Source organism: Liolophura sinensis, chromosome 6 (assembly GCF_032854445.1).
Source record: "Liolophura sinensis isolate JHLJ2023 chromosome 6, CUHK_Ljap_v2, whole genome shotgun sequence".
In the NCBI taxonomy this organism is placed as follows: Eukaryota; Metazoa; Mollusca; class Polyplacophora; order Chitonida; family Chitonidae; genus Liolophura; species Liolophura sinensis.
In genome coordinates this window covers 71,197,316-71,209,752 of record NC_088300.1, presented here as the reverse complement: position 1 = coordinate 71,209,752, position 12,437 = coordinate 71,197,316, and the positions used below count along the sequence as shown (strand labels likewise).

General features: G+C 40.0%; 1 protein-coding gene across 1 annotated transcript; it reads left to right on the top strand.

The window, feature by feature from the left end:
• The first annotated feature begins 2,882 nt into the window (after positions 1–2,882).
• Positions 2,883–3,893, top strand: LOC135467515 (melatonin receptor type 1B-A-like). Its single transcript, XM_064745288.1, has one exon. The coding sequence runs from the start codon at positions 2,883–2,885 to the stop codon at positions 3,891–3,893; it is 1,011 nt and encodes a 336-aa protein (XP_064601358.1).
• Positions 3,894–12,437: the final 8,544 nt, after the last annotated feature.

Sequence of the window (12,437 nt, the reverse complement as noted above, 5' to 3'; positions counted from 1 at the left end):
CTATTATTCTCTTTTTATTAGCAATAGCACTGTAAATAATCAAGTTTCAGCTGCACTTAGTTATTGTCGCTCTGTGAGTATAGGGAACTGTTTTGTTCCCTTACTTGTATTTTGTAATCTGACAGACGCAGATAACCATCCTACCGTGTGCGTTCCAATGTATTGAAACCCGTTACCCGCATCGCCCCTTTTACTTTTTGGTAGGTTGAGTGTATGTATTGTTACGCATGATATATGTGACAATTTCTCAATTTTATTTGTGTTGTAATATGTTCATGTATGGTGGGCCTAACGCACCATCTCAAAACAGATAATTGATTTTTTTTTTTTTTTTTTTTGATTGGTGTTTTACGCCGTACTCAAGAATATTTCACTTATACGACGGCGGCCAGCATTATGGTGGGTGGAAACTGGGCACAGCCCGGGGGAAACCCACGACCATCCGCAGGCTGCTGACAGACCTTCTCACGTACGGCCGGAGAGGAAGCCAGCATGAGCTGGACTTGAACTCACAGCGACCGCATTGGTGAGAGACTCCTGGGTCATTACGCTGCGCTAGCGCTTTAACCGACTGAGCCACGGAGGCCCCCAGATAATTGAATGACGATAGTTGTAGTCGGTACAATATTGTTGTTGTTTTGCTGATTAAATATGGATAATTAACTAATGATATATTAGGTTCGAGCAGCATGTATATCATTAGTACATGTATTTGAAAAGAGTAAAAGAACGTTTTGTTACTTTTGCAAATTGTGTTTGCATTAAGCATTGGACCTGTACAATAATTGATTTCTCGTAGTGCAAAAGATTCACTTTACTTCTTTTAGACGCCACACAAGCCGTTTCAAATCTTTGAGTGGTGGTAGTTCCATTCCGAGTCTACGTTGGGCAGTTTGTTCCATTACTGGGGTTACCATGATAAACTTTGATATGTTTGCTATAATCTACAAATACCGCCCAAGTACTAACAAACTCTCAACTTTCTCTTGTTTCATCTATAGTTCATAGTTCAAAGTTGACGATGTACTTCAAACCTTATAATCTTTCATTTATCGTTTGGTTACATAACAAACTAAGGAATATCTTTCATTGAGATGAACGTCTGAGAGCTTCTGCATGTGTAACTTTAAAACTATAAACAGCATATATAGCTGTATAGTGTGTTAGCCTAGTATCTTGCCGTCCAGACACCTTTTTATGATAACTATAACAAACACGTGATACTTTCACTTTGTTGTATGTATTAGAATATTGTATCGTGAAATTGTGTATTTCACAGGATAACGAGTATTCCCTCTGGTCACAAAATAAAGGGCACACCTGAAGACCCTCAAAAATGGGCGTTGGTGTGTTCGTCATAAAAACCGATTAAAGAATCGATGTTGTCCTGAACTCCAGCCATTCGTTATCTGAATTATCCATGTTTAAGAATAGGATGTCAGAAGTTTGACGAATCGAACGACAGACCAACCGAACGACAGACCAGCTCAACGACAGCCCAACCCAACTACAGACCAGCCCAACGACAGACCAACCGTACGAAAGACCAAGTCAACGACAGACCAACCGAACCACACACCAACTCAACGACAGCCCAACCCAAGGACAGGCCAACCGTACGACGGACTAACCGTACGAAAGACCAACCCAACGACAAACCAACGAGCAACAGACCAACCGTACGACAGACCAAGCGAACGACAGATCAACCGTACGACAGACCACCATACGACAGACCAACCCAGCAACAGACCAACCGTACGACAGACCAACCCAACGACAGACCAACCGCATAACAGATCAACCCAACGACAGACCAACCGTACAACAGATCACCCCAACGACAGACCAACCGTACTACAGACCAACCCAACGACAAACCAACCGTACGAAAGACCAACCCAACGGCAGACCAACAGCCCTACTGGAAGAGCGATAGATAGACAGAAAAAGCGAATTACAGATCGCGTTAGTAGTTGCTAAAAACGAGATCAAAAATGGCGTTTGAGATATACAGGATAATTCCACATAGAATAACGGTGTTTTATTCCAGATTCCCATAGGCCAATGGCGCACTCGCAGCACTGATATGCATATTTGGCTGCAGGGGTAATAATTACAACAATATCATAAATATAAATATATATATATGGAAAAATAGATTTTATAAATAAATATTAAGCCCCATTGTTGTAGTACATAGAAGTTAAAGAGTCGCAATGTAAACCATGACACACCATGAAGGTTAGTCATGATTCGTTATATGCTGAGACACATGATTTACGCAATAGAATTTATTTATTTTGTATTAGTATCCGAATGGCCATAAGTAGGGAATATATTCCCGCTGTATAACGGCTGAAATTACTGGGGCGGCCTGAGTTGAGATTGCTCATTTATTGGTGTGATTGATATTTCTACTCAAGTGCCGAGAATGATTAGCAGACTTGAAGACTTTCTTCAACAAAGAACCAAAGGAGTTTCTGAGACGAACATCGAGAACTTTCCCATGTGTGATGCAAAGACTTTCGCCCGCGCAAAGAAATATACCTTATTACTAAGAGGTCTCTAACAAACTTCATGTAATAAAGCAGAATTGCAGATCCGGGAAAATATCAAGGATTCCCTGTGCAAAGCTGCGAATAAACAACGGCTTCATTTGTTCTTTGCAATTGAATGACACGTAACTCAACCAATCGGGTAAGTCCAGACACCTATATATAATGGGGGAGAATAAGGATACCCAAGTCTAGACGGCCAGAGAACAGGAAGCTGGCAGGATGCTCAAAGAGCGGAGTTAGCGACTCATTAGCGGCGTGTAGAGCTGATAAAAAGAGTATGTAAATCGCTCATTGACAGTATCTGACTAGATTACAAGAGACATGGAAGACTTGATTTCTGAAGCTCTCAACAATTCTGGAGGCAACGATACTAATTTCAATTCAACAGGAGACATTCCACCGGACGGTGACTCGGTATTCATATTTTTGGCTGGGTTAAGTGGCATTATAATGCTGATCGGGATTCCAGGTAACCTTTTAGTAATTGCTTCAGTAATCATCAACAAAGAACTGAGAAGCGCCCCAAATTTCCTCGTTTTAAGTCTGAGCGTTTGCGACCTGTTGTTTCTCTGTATATCTGTTCCTGTTCACACCTATACATACTTTAGCGGACATCCGCCAGCCCCAAAGGCCTGCTGGGCCATTGGCTTCATCACGAACTGGCTTCTGGGGTCGTCGGTGATGAGTACAGGTGCTATTGCCATCAACAGGTACATAGCTATTGTTCTGAAGAGCAAATACCACTACATAAGTAGAAATGGAGTTGTGATCATAACATGTTTCTGCGATTTCCTTGTACCTTTCCTGATACTACTGCCCACAATTTTTGACGAATCCTTAGGAAGTTTCGGGTTCGAATCTCAGGATAAGAACTGCGGATGGATAGGAAACGGTATTCTAAAACCCATTGTCATAGGTATTACGGCCATATTTCCTTTAGTTTTTATGACTTTGTGTTACATCCGGATCTTCTTGCACGTTCTTGCAAGTAGGAAGAGAGTGGAGGCCATAGGGGATGCGACCGCTTTAGGCGCTACTAGGAGAACTGAGGCCAGGCTCTCTCTGATGTTGGCCATCGTCTACGTTGTGTATTTTGTCACGGCTATACCATCACTACTGGACAATACCCTTTCCCAGGTCGGTGTCTTTGTGGCAATTTCGGTTCACATGACATGCTTTACTGTCGTGTGGATGTCGTCTGCCGCTAACCCTGTCGTCTACGGTCTCGTCAACAAGAAGTACAGGAATGCCTACAAAGGCGTGGTTACTAAAATCCACAGCTTAACACTAAGGCGAACGAGGACTGGAGGTGTGGATACAAGTACACATTGAAAAGGGTAACAACGGACATCAACACTCTGTGGTGTCAAGGTAGGAAAACTTTGGTGTGTATGCTACTGGCATCCCTCTGTACTGTTTCAGGAGCAGACTCAACTGCCTTGCAGGTAAATATAAATGATGACTACAGAATATGCAACGGCGTAAAACACCAATCAAATAAATAAATATAGAACATGCGAAAATTACTCTATTCATTTAAGTACATTTAGTTACAACAAGTGTGTGATCTGATCAGGGTAATTCGTACTGAAGGAATACTTCAAATGCTTTCTTGCGAAATACAATTTTTCATTTTTCTTAACGTCAAAAATTAAGTGAAAAAGATCGCTTTTGATACTGAATTACGCTATTCACAGGCATGGTTGATGTAAATTGTGGTATCACCGAAGGGCCAAATTATGTATTTATTTATTTATGTAATTGATTGGTGTTTTTTTACGCCGTAATCAAAAATATTTCACTTATACGACCGCGGCCAGCATTGTGGGGGGGAGGAAATCGAGCAGTGCCCAGTGGAAAACCACGACCATCCGCAGGTTGTTGTCAGACCTTCCCACGTACCCTAATTAGGTATTTCACTAATTTCGCAAGCTAAACCTTGATCTTGACCAACCTTTCCAGTCGTCAGACCCCTCTTTATTTTACCGGTTGTTCTTTATGAAGAAAAAAAACGTATATAAGGCAAAAACTTACATCACATTTTTATGTTACATATATATGAAGCGCACCGTGGTGGTGAAGTGGCTTGGTGTATTGGTGATTTACAATTCAAAGAAAATTCATGGAATCTGAATGATCAATCCGCACTGATTAGGTATGGATGTATGTGTATATATGCTTGGAATTATACGTCGAACTTAACAATTTTTAGTCATATGCATGACGACGGGGAGTCATTAGATATGTGTACATATAAAAAGAGTCCATGCATACCGCCAAAGTGCTGCCGTCACTGAAGTATCATGCCAGATACACCAGACATGGCACCACACTCAGCCACATCATACTAACACCGGGCTAACCAGTCCTGTTTCTTAGTTGTAACCTCTCAGTGCTGAGCGCCAAACGAAACAGCAACAAGTACCATTTTTAAAGTCTTTGGACCTGACCTGGTCGCATTGAATAAGTTATGGTATTCGCCAAATAGGCACGGAATACAGCCCATGCGTTGGATATTTTTTCTATATACTTACTAAGCTACAGACATACGCACCAGCCGATAGCAACCAGCCTTCATTTTCAAGTGTTCTAAATAAAATAACAACAAGATGTGAAAAAACTTTTCGTGCCATTTTGTGAGGCGAATAAATTGCAAAGCCTTGCTATTCGAGTCAAAACTGAATAACTGGCTGTCCTTCTAAGTCAAGTATTTTCTCTCAGCTCAACCAAGGTACAGAGTCGGGCACTGCGCCCTTTTTCTCATCGTATGAGCCGTGACGTCGCTGTTGGCGATATAGTGACAAAGCGTCCTTGAAAAGGCAGCGTGCGTCGGACCCTTATGCATTTCATTGTAATAAATTCACTATACCAGCGTGTTGCGTGGGTATGCAGCCTGATAAATATTGCCACGTGCCCTCCGTCTTTTGAAAATATTGATCAACGTGAAAAAATATCAGGCCGAAAGCTAATGAAGCTGCGTTAGAATTAGCATTGTTTGTGTTTTGCTTCAGTTAAGAGGCAAAAGACGACTATACTAATGAACCTGGGAGTCTGAACAATGAACAACAGGAATGGTTCTTCATAAAGGTTATGGAATGGTTTCTTGCACGTCGCGGTCTGTAAAGTGCATCGTCATGTCATTTCATCATTAATTACTATACTAGTAATCCGTTACTAAGCCCCACACAATACGCTCCCGGCGGCCTATGACAATACGTTTCCCACGAAAATATCCTTTCAAAGAGGCCAATCATAAAACGGCCAAAGACATGTCTTAATCCCGCTTCCATTTCCAGTAGTGTCCTAATTAGCTTCTTTTTTGTCTTTTTTCTTTTCAGGTATCCCCTATACATTTGGACTTTCACCATCAGCTCCGTGCTTTTAAAACAGATTGTTTCTAACATGCTGATTGCTGACAATATTAGACAGGGGCGGAAATCGTATCATTATCTTCATTACTCGGACGTATATGTATCATGTTACATATTTATATCTTTCGCCCTTCACCAGTTAACTGATCTGCATGGATGACCGTCAAATACCCTTATATTGGCAATAGCTTGTCAACACAGATACCTCATAAAGATGTGATTTGTGTTGTTTGGTGAACAAAATGTAGCATGTGAATAATGTGTTTCTTTCTCATCTCACTTACGTTTTTTGTATCTCACCTACATATAAATAAAGAGATAAATTAATAGTCTCTGTTTATGTGATGCAAGGATGTTTTAGAAGACTCAAAGATAATTCATTTTTATTGAATGTTTTTTTGTGTTAAAACACTGACTCAGGCATTGAATGAAAGGAATGTGTGAAGTAATGCACATGTGTATGCGCGGTAAATAATTTGATCATCACATATATAAAAGTAAAAGAATAACATCAAAACTGGTAAGTAGGAAACTGTTTTGCGCCTTCACATCAGACTAAAAAAGAGATTGCCGCTTGTGCAGATTGCTGTTGTCTTGCACAAAGATAGCGCTTTCAGTACAATACATGGTCACCCTGTCGCTTTCGTCTATATCGAACCTCCTTCTCATTTCCACGATAAAGACAACCTAGTAAACATCCTATTTTCTTCACTTTTATAGTAGATTCTCTTCTTTCTTCAAAAGGTTAAAAAAAGTTTTTATTCAACATTTGTTGCCTATGAATCGAAGGAATATATGTCCCAAAGACCTGGAAGTTCCGATAATCGTATCAATATGGCCACCAAACAGCACAGGTCTAACACAACCTCGATCTGATACCGGAAACAATATGAATTGTGATTACAATTGCTTTTCGTGACTGTTACAACGATGACGGGTGAGAGCGTCAGATCTCGTGAACTTGTGTTTACACTCGGGAAAGTCGCAGGTATAGACAATCTTTTCCTTTGTCTGCAGATGAGTCTTCTTGTGCTGTCAAAAAAAACAAAAAAAAACATAGACCGTTGTACAAATAAGCAACTTACCAAAGACAAAGAAAGTTCTTACTTCTTACAAGTTTCTTTTTGCAATTCGATACACAATTAACACATTTCAATAGAAACATATTGTTCCTTTCAAACACTTTTAACGTGACTATTTCATGTTTCAAGTAAACTGAAAAAAACATATCTGGAGCGAAAACCTTTCCGTAAAAGTAATGAAAAGACTTTTTACGGACAAAATTAAATGAGCGGAAAGAATACTAAAAATTATGTCTTATTTGGGATAGAACAAGACTTAATGATCTTAATTCCGTCATTGTTTAACTTGAAATCTAGCATCTGTATGGAATTAAATTCTTCAACCCGAAACTGTATTTATTCACAGTTTAACCATACTTTTTTTAACCATATTGTTCAGATATAGACGTATAATTTGTTCAGGTAGCCGCTAGTCTCTAGACATAAACTTTTTGTCACATTACTCAAATGAGATGTTACACTTTTTGGAAAGTATACCTTATTGAGGTGATCTTTACGTCCAAATCGCTTGCCGCATTGTCCACACGGGTAAGGTTTTTGTCCGCTGTGTATACGTCTATGTCTGGTTAACTCTTCGTTCCTCGCAAAGGCCTTTCCGCACCCGATTTGATCACATGAATATGGTTTCTCCCCTGTGATTTATTAAACAACCATGTTAGTATAATCATGTGGATATGATTGAATCAAATTCAAATCCAGTATATTTCCTTTTTTTGTTGGACAATTATTTTTTCCTTTTTTTCAGTTTTAGAAATGCTATTACCAATAATATTTGTGCAGGACCTTCAAAGACGATCCCCGGAATTATCATGTCCAGACAGTTATATTCTTTTTATTCTTGTTATCATTACACATTGTAGTGCTTATCATGCGCGGCTAAACAGCAAACTATAGGGTAAACAAAAAATAAGTAAATAAATAAATACTGGAATTCATTTAGTGGTCAAAAAAGATGACAAAACAAACTCCACCTTTTCAGCTTTGTTAAGAGTGTACATATATATGATATAGGTACGATAAAAGTATTACTGTATATGTATGATTCTGACGACTGCATCTTTTTGTAAGTATTTGATAAATGTGTGATCCGTCTGGTGTAATAGTTTAGCACCGTCGCATGTTCAACGCACAAGCAAACAGTACCTGCCTCTAACGATCAACCCGATTGCCCGCATGTATATGCCACATAACCTTGAGGAATGATAAAAGTACGAAAATGTTCGATAAAATACCTGATTTCACTATTTGCTCACCCGTATGTACTCGTAAATGTCCTTTCATCTGGCCTTTGTTGGAACAGGTCACGTGACAGAATGGACAGGGATGCCTCGTGTCCCGAATGCTGTGTTGGGCCAAAGATAGGCCGTGTCGGGCCAAAGATGGGCTGTGTAGAGCCAAAGATAGGCCTGGTAATGTTTCACTATCTTGGTTTAAGTTGACTGTCTCATGAGATTGAATCGACAATTTTGAAAAATGGGAAGTACTGTCCGACGATCTTCGGTAACTGAAGTATTTTGATTGTATTTCCCTGAAAACTGGGAAACAAGGTGGTTCTCGGAGAGAACCCGTAAAAATCGGAATGTGGGATGGGTCACCACGCCTTAGAGGGTAAATGACAACTGGTTGGAATCTCCGACCCATCGGAAAGTGCTCAACTGACCTGTACTTTGCAGCTGCACGCGTTGTCGTATTGAAGTTTTCAGACGGCGAAAAGCGCCTTAGTGTCTCGACATCGTCAAAAGTCCAGGTGTTCCTGCAGGTAAAGTCGATCAGAGTTGATGAAGTGGCCGAATGAAACCCCCGGTGACTGAACAACGGTGAAACCAAGCTTCCTGGTAGATACGGATACTGACTCTTTCCATACATGTTCTCACAAAATTCTTCATGCACTAACTCCACGTCGACTGTGAGAAACTTTTACATTTTAAAATATGAGAGCGGTGATCTGTTGAATCCAGAAGTGCGTTCAAATGTGCATTTATATGAATGCAAAATTACACTGCGGAATGTTCGGCAATAATGATTAATACATAAACTAGCGAAATGCAACAGGTATTGTGAGGAAAGGCTGACAGGATAAACCAGTCTCCTAAACTCTAAGTCTGATGTCAGATTTATATTCAGACATGTTGATGGTGACATCATCACTATGTAGCTTTATTTAGTCAGTGGCTTGATATCAGCACTGATACACAATCTGCACAAAGTGCATCTTCCTTAACGCCCCTCTCCTTTGTTAAGTGCTTTATTCATACATCAGTCATGGCACGGTAACAGACTCTAGCTTATTGCCGCTCCCTTACGTAAAGAACTATTCTATTTTGCATCAATTCTCTCAGAAAAACGAAGGGATTACCAGATGATTTCTGTCGTCGTCCACTGTCATTCAGTTATCAAGCAATCAGTCTGTTATTCCAAATGATCTAACTGCAATCTATCACATTTCAGCATCATAGCATCATAAATGAGTAGGTTTGAAAATATGTTTTTTTTTAACTGAGTCGGTGTCAGCATTGATGCATTGTTGCTGTGTAGGTATCATGCCTAAAATTTATTAATTTATTTAATTTGTGCTTAACGCCCCACTAGTATAGGTCGGCGACCGGTATTATGGTGGAAAGAAACCGGATCGAGTACGACTGGAGAAGAGGCCAGCGTGAGCTGGACTTGAACTCACAGCGCTAGCTAGCACACTAACACTAGGCCACGGAGTCTACTCTCATCTCTAAAATATAGATTGTTTTCCTTGTATCATTGAAAACTGTTGACTACTTATATCTCTAACCGGCTACCAGCTTTATTTACCATTTACATATTAATAATGTTTCGTACATATTTCTTCGAGAACTGGTGTTTTAGAAATGGATCTTGCTAATATCGACTTGGAATGCCCAATGTCATGGTATTATGGCTTTAATCTACTCTCTTAACGAAAGCTCTACAAAAAGTCATTTTTGAAAAAGTGCTTTTGTGCAGTTGCAAAAAAAATCAGGCGTCCACTGCATTTGGTTTCTTAAAAGCTCCAAACGGCTCATCGAAGAATTAAACGGTCAAACACAAGTACCGTATAAGGACATCTCTACTTGGGATTTCTCCACTCTCTATACTACTATTCCTCGCATAGATTTAATAGGTAAAATGTCATCACTGATTGGATCGGTGTTTAATAATACTGGTCATACATAGTTCTTCATACAAGTGTTATCATTCATGGGATGTTTCGATGTCCATCGACTTGCTTGAATTTCTCATTAATAACATCTATGTGAGATTCGGGAAAACCATAACCATCAACAGTGTATATAGATATTCCGATGGGTACAAATTGTGCCCCTCTTTCGGCTGTCCTATAATTGATCGCGCATGAATCTGACTACATGCAGAAACTATTAAGGAGTAATGCTCACCAGGCCCGATCGTTCTCATTCACTAAACGGTATATTGGTGATCCGTTGACTTTAAACAGTCTGTATATAGCCAAAGCTGTGAACGATATATATCCGCCTTTGCTGGATTAAAAGGAAACCACACTCTCCAGACAGAACATCTTATCTGGACCTATATTTGTACAAAGACCAGTACGGTTTCCTCTCTTCATGACAAGAAATATATGTATGCCCTGTGACTGTGTAGGTGCCAACATATTATACAGTTATCGACTTTCCATGAGCTTGATACATGGATTTATGTACCCAAGAACAACATTGTATATTTTTTAGGGGTTGAGTGGTCTGATATCATATGCTAACACTGACACAAACACAGTGTATATATATGCAGACTCTTATACAGCCACAGTGCATAGACATGGTGACACCGCCTCAGCCGCGGTATATATGTATAGGTTATAGGTTTGTATGGCGCTGTGTGGACTCGTCCTTGCGCTAAGAAGGAGCGAGATTTCTAGAGCGTCAGTACTCGTCTGGTATTCCGGTTACTTGTAACCGAAACACCGTCACGACATGACTTACCCACTGATCAGGTGCTTGTAAGCAAACATGTGCATCGTTGCTGAGTGACAGATAGGGGGCTTGAGTATGGAACTAGTACATTTACGTTATCTAGCTAGCTGATTAGCGACAGCTACACGTGGCGTAGGGATTTATAAATTATGCTGTAGGCCTAATGTGATAACAGCAGCGTTTGAGTAGTTCTAAACGAGTGACGTCTAATAAATTGCAACCAATATCACTGCATTTGTTTTACCAAATTCTCCCTAAGCCATGATGTTAGGGTGTTTGTGATTTGCTACGATTTAAGAATTTACATTTACAAGAATAACTGGGAGGGTGGGGCTCCGTGGCCGAGGTGGTTATAGCTCGCCAGCGTGGCGCAATGATCCAGGAGTCTTCCACCAATGGGGTCGCTGTGAGCCCAGGACACGCAGGCTTCCTCTGCGGTCGCACGTGGGATGGTCTCGCAGAAACCTGCGGATGGTCGTGGGTTTCCCCCGGCTCTGCTCGGTTTCCTCCCACATAAATGCTGGCCGCCGTCGTATAAGTGAAATATTCAAAGATAGCACCTGTTTTGCGACCACTTCTTCGGTAGTGTATAATTTCGCAAATTATGGGGCAGGGTGGTATAGGGCCCACTGTTCTGTACGATTTTGTTATACATACTAGCATGCAACATCTAACGGGTCATAGCACCTTAACTATGACACATTATCCACTGATCACAACAATGTAAACAATACCCTGTAAACAATATCCTCCACATGTCACATCATCCACAAACTAGATCCTCAGCTGATTACAACCTCTCCACCAATTATATCCTCCAGTGATCGCAAAATTCGCAAATTATATCCTCCATTGATAGTAACATTAACAAATATTCTCCAGTGATAAGAGCATTAACAAATTATATCCTCCAGTAATAGCAACATTCACAAATTATATCCTCTAGTGATAGCAACATTCACAAAATTATACCCTCCAGTGATAGTAACATTAACAAATTATACCCTCCAGTAATAGCAACATTCACAAATTATATCCTCTAGTGATAGCAACATTCACAAAATTATACCCTCCAGTAATAGCAACATTCACAAAATTATACCCTCCAGTGATAGCAACATTAACAAATTATACCCTCCAGTAATAGCAACATTCACAAATTATATCCTCTAGTGATAGCAACATTCACAAAATTATACCCTCCAGTAATAGCAACATTCACAAAATTATTCCCTCCAGTGATAGTAACGTTAACAAATTATACCCTCCAGTGATAGTAACATGAACAAATTATACCCTCCAGTAATAGCAACATTCACAAAATATACCCTCCAGTGATAGTAACATTAACAAATTATACCCTCCAGTGATCGCAACATTTACAAGATTATACCCTCCAGTGATAGTAACATGAACAAATTATACCCTCCAGTCATAGCAACACCCACAAGATTACACCCT

What these genes read in the sequence shown, in the direction of transcription:
- LOC135467515 (XM_064745288.1), top strand. Translation starts at nt 2,883, where the DNA reads ATGGAAGACTTGATTTCTGAAGCTCTCAACAATTCTGGAGGCAACGAT.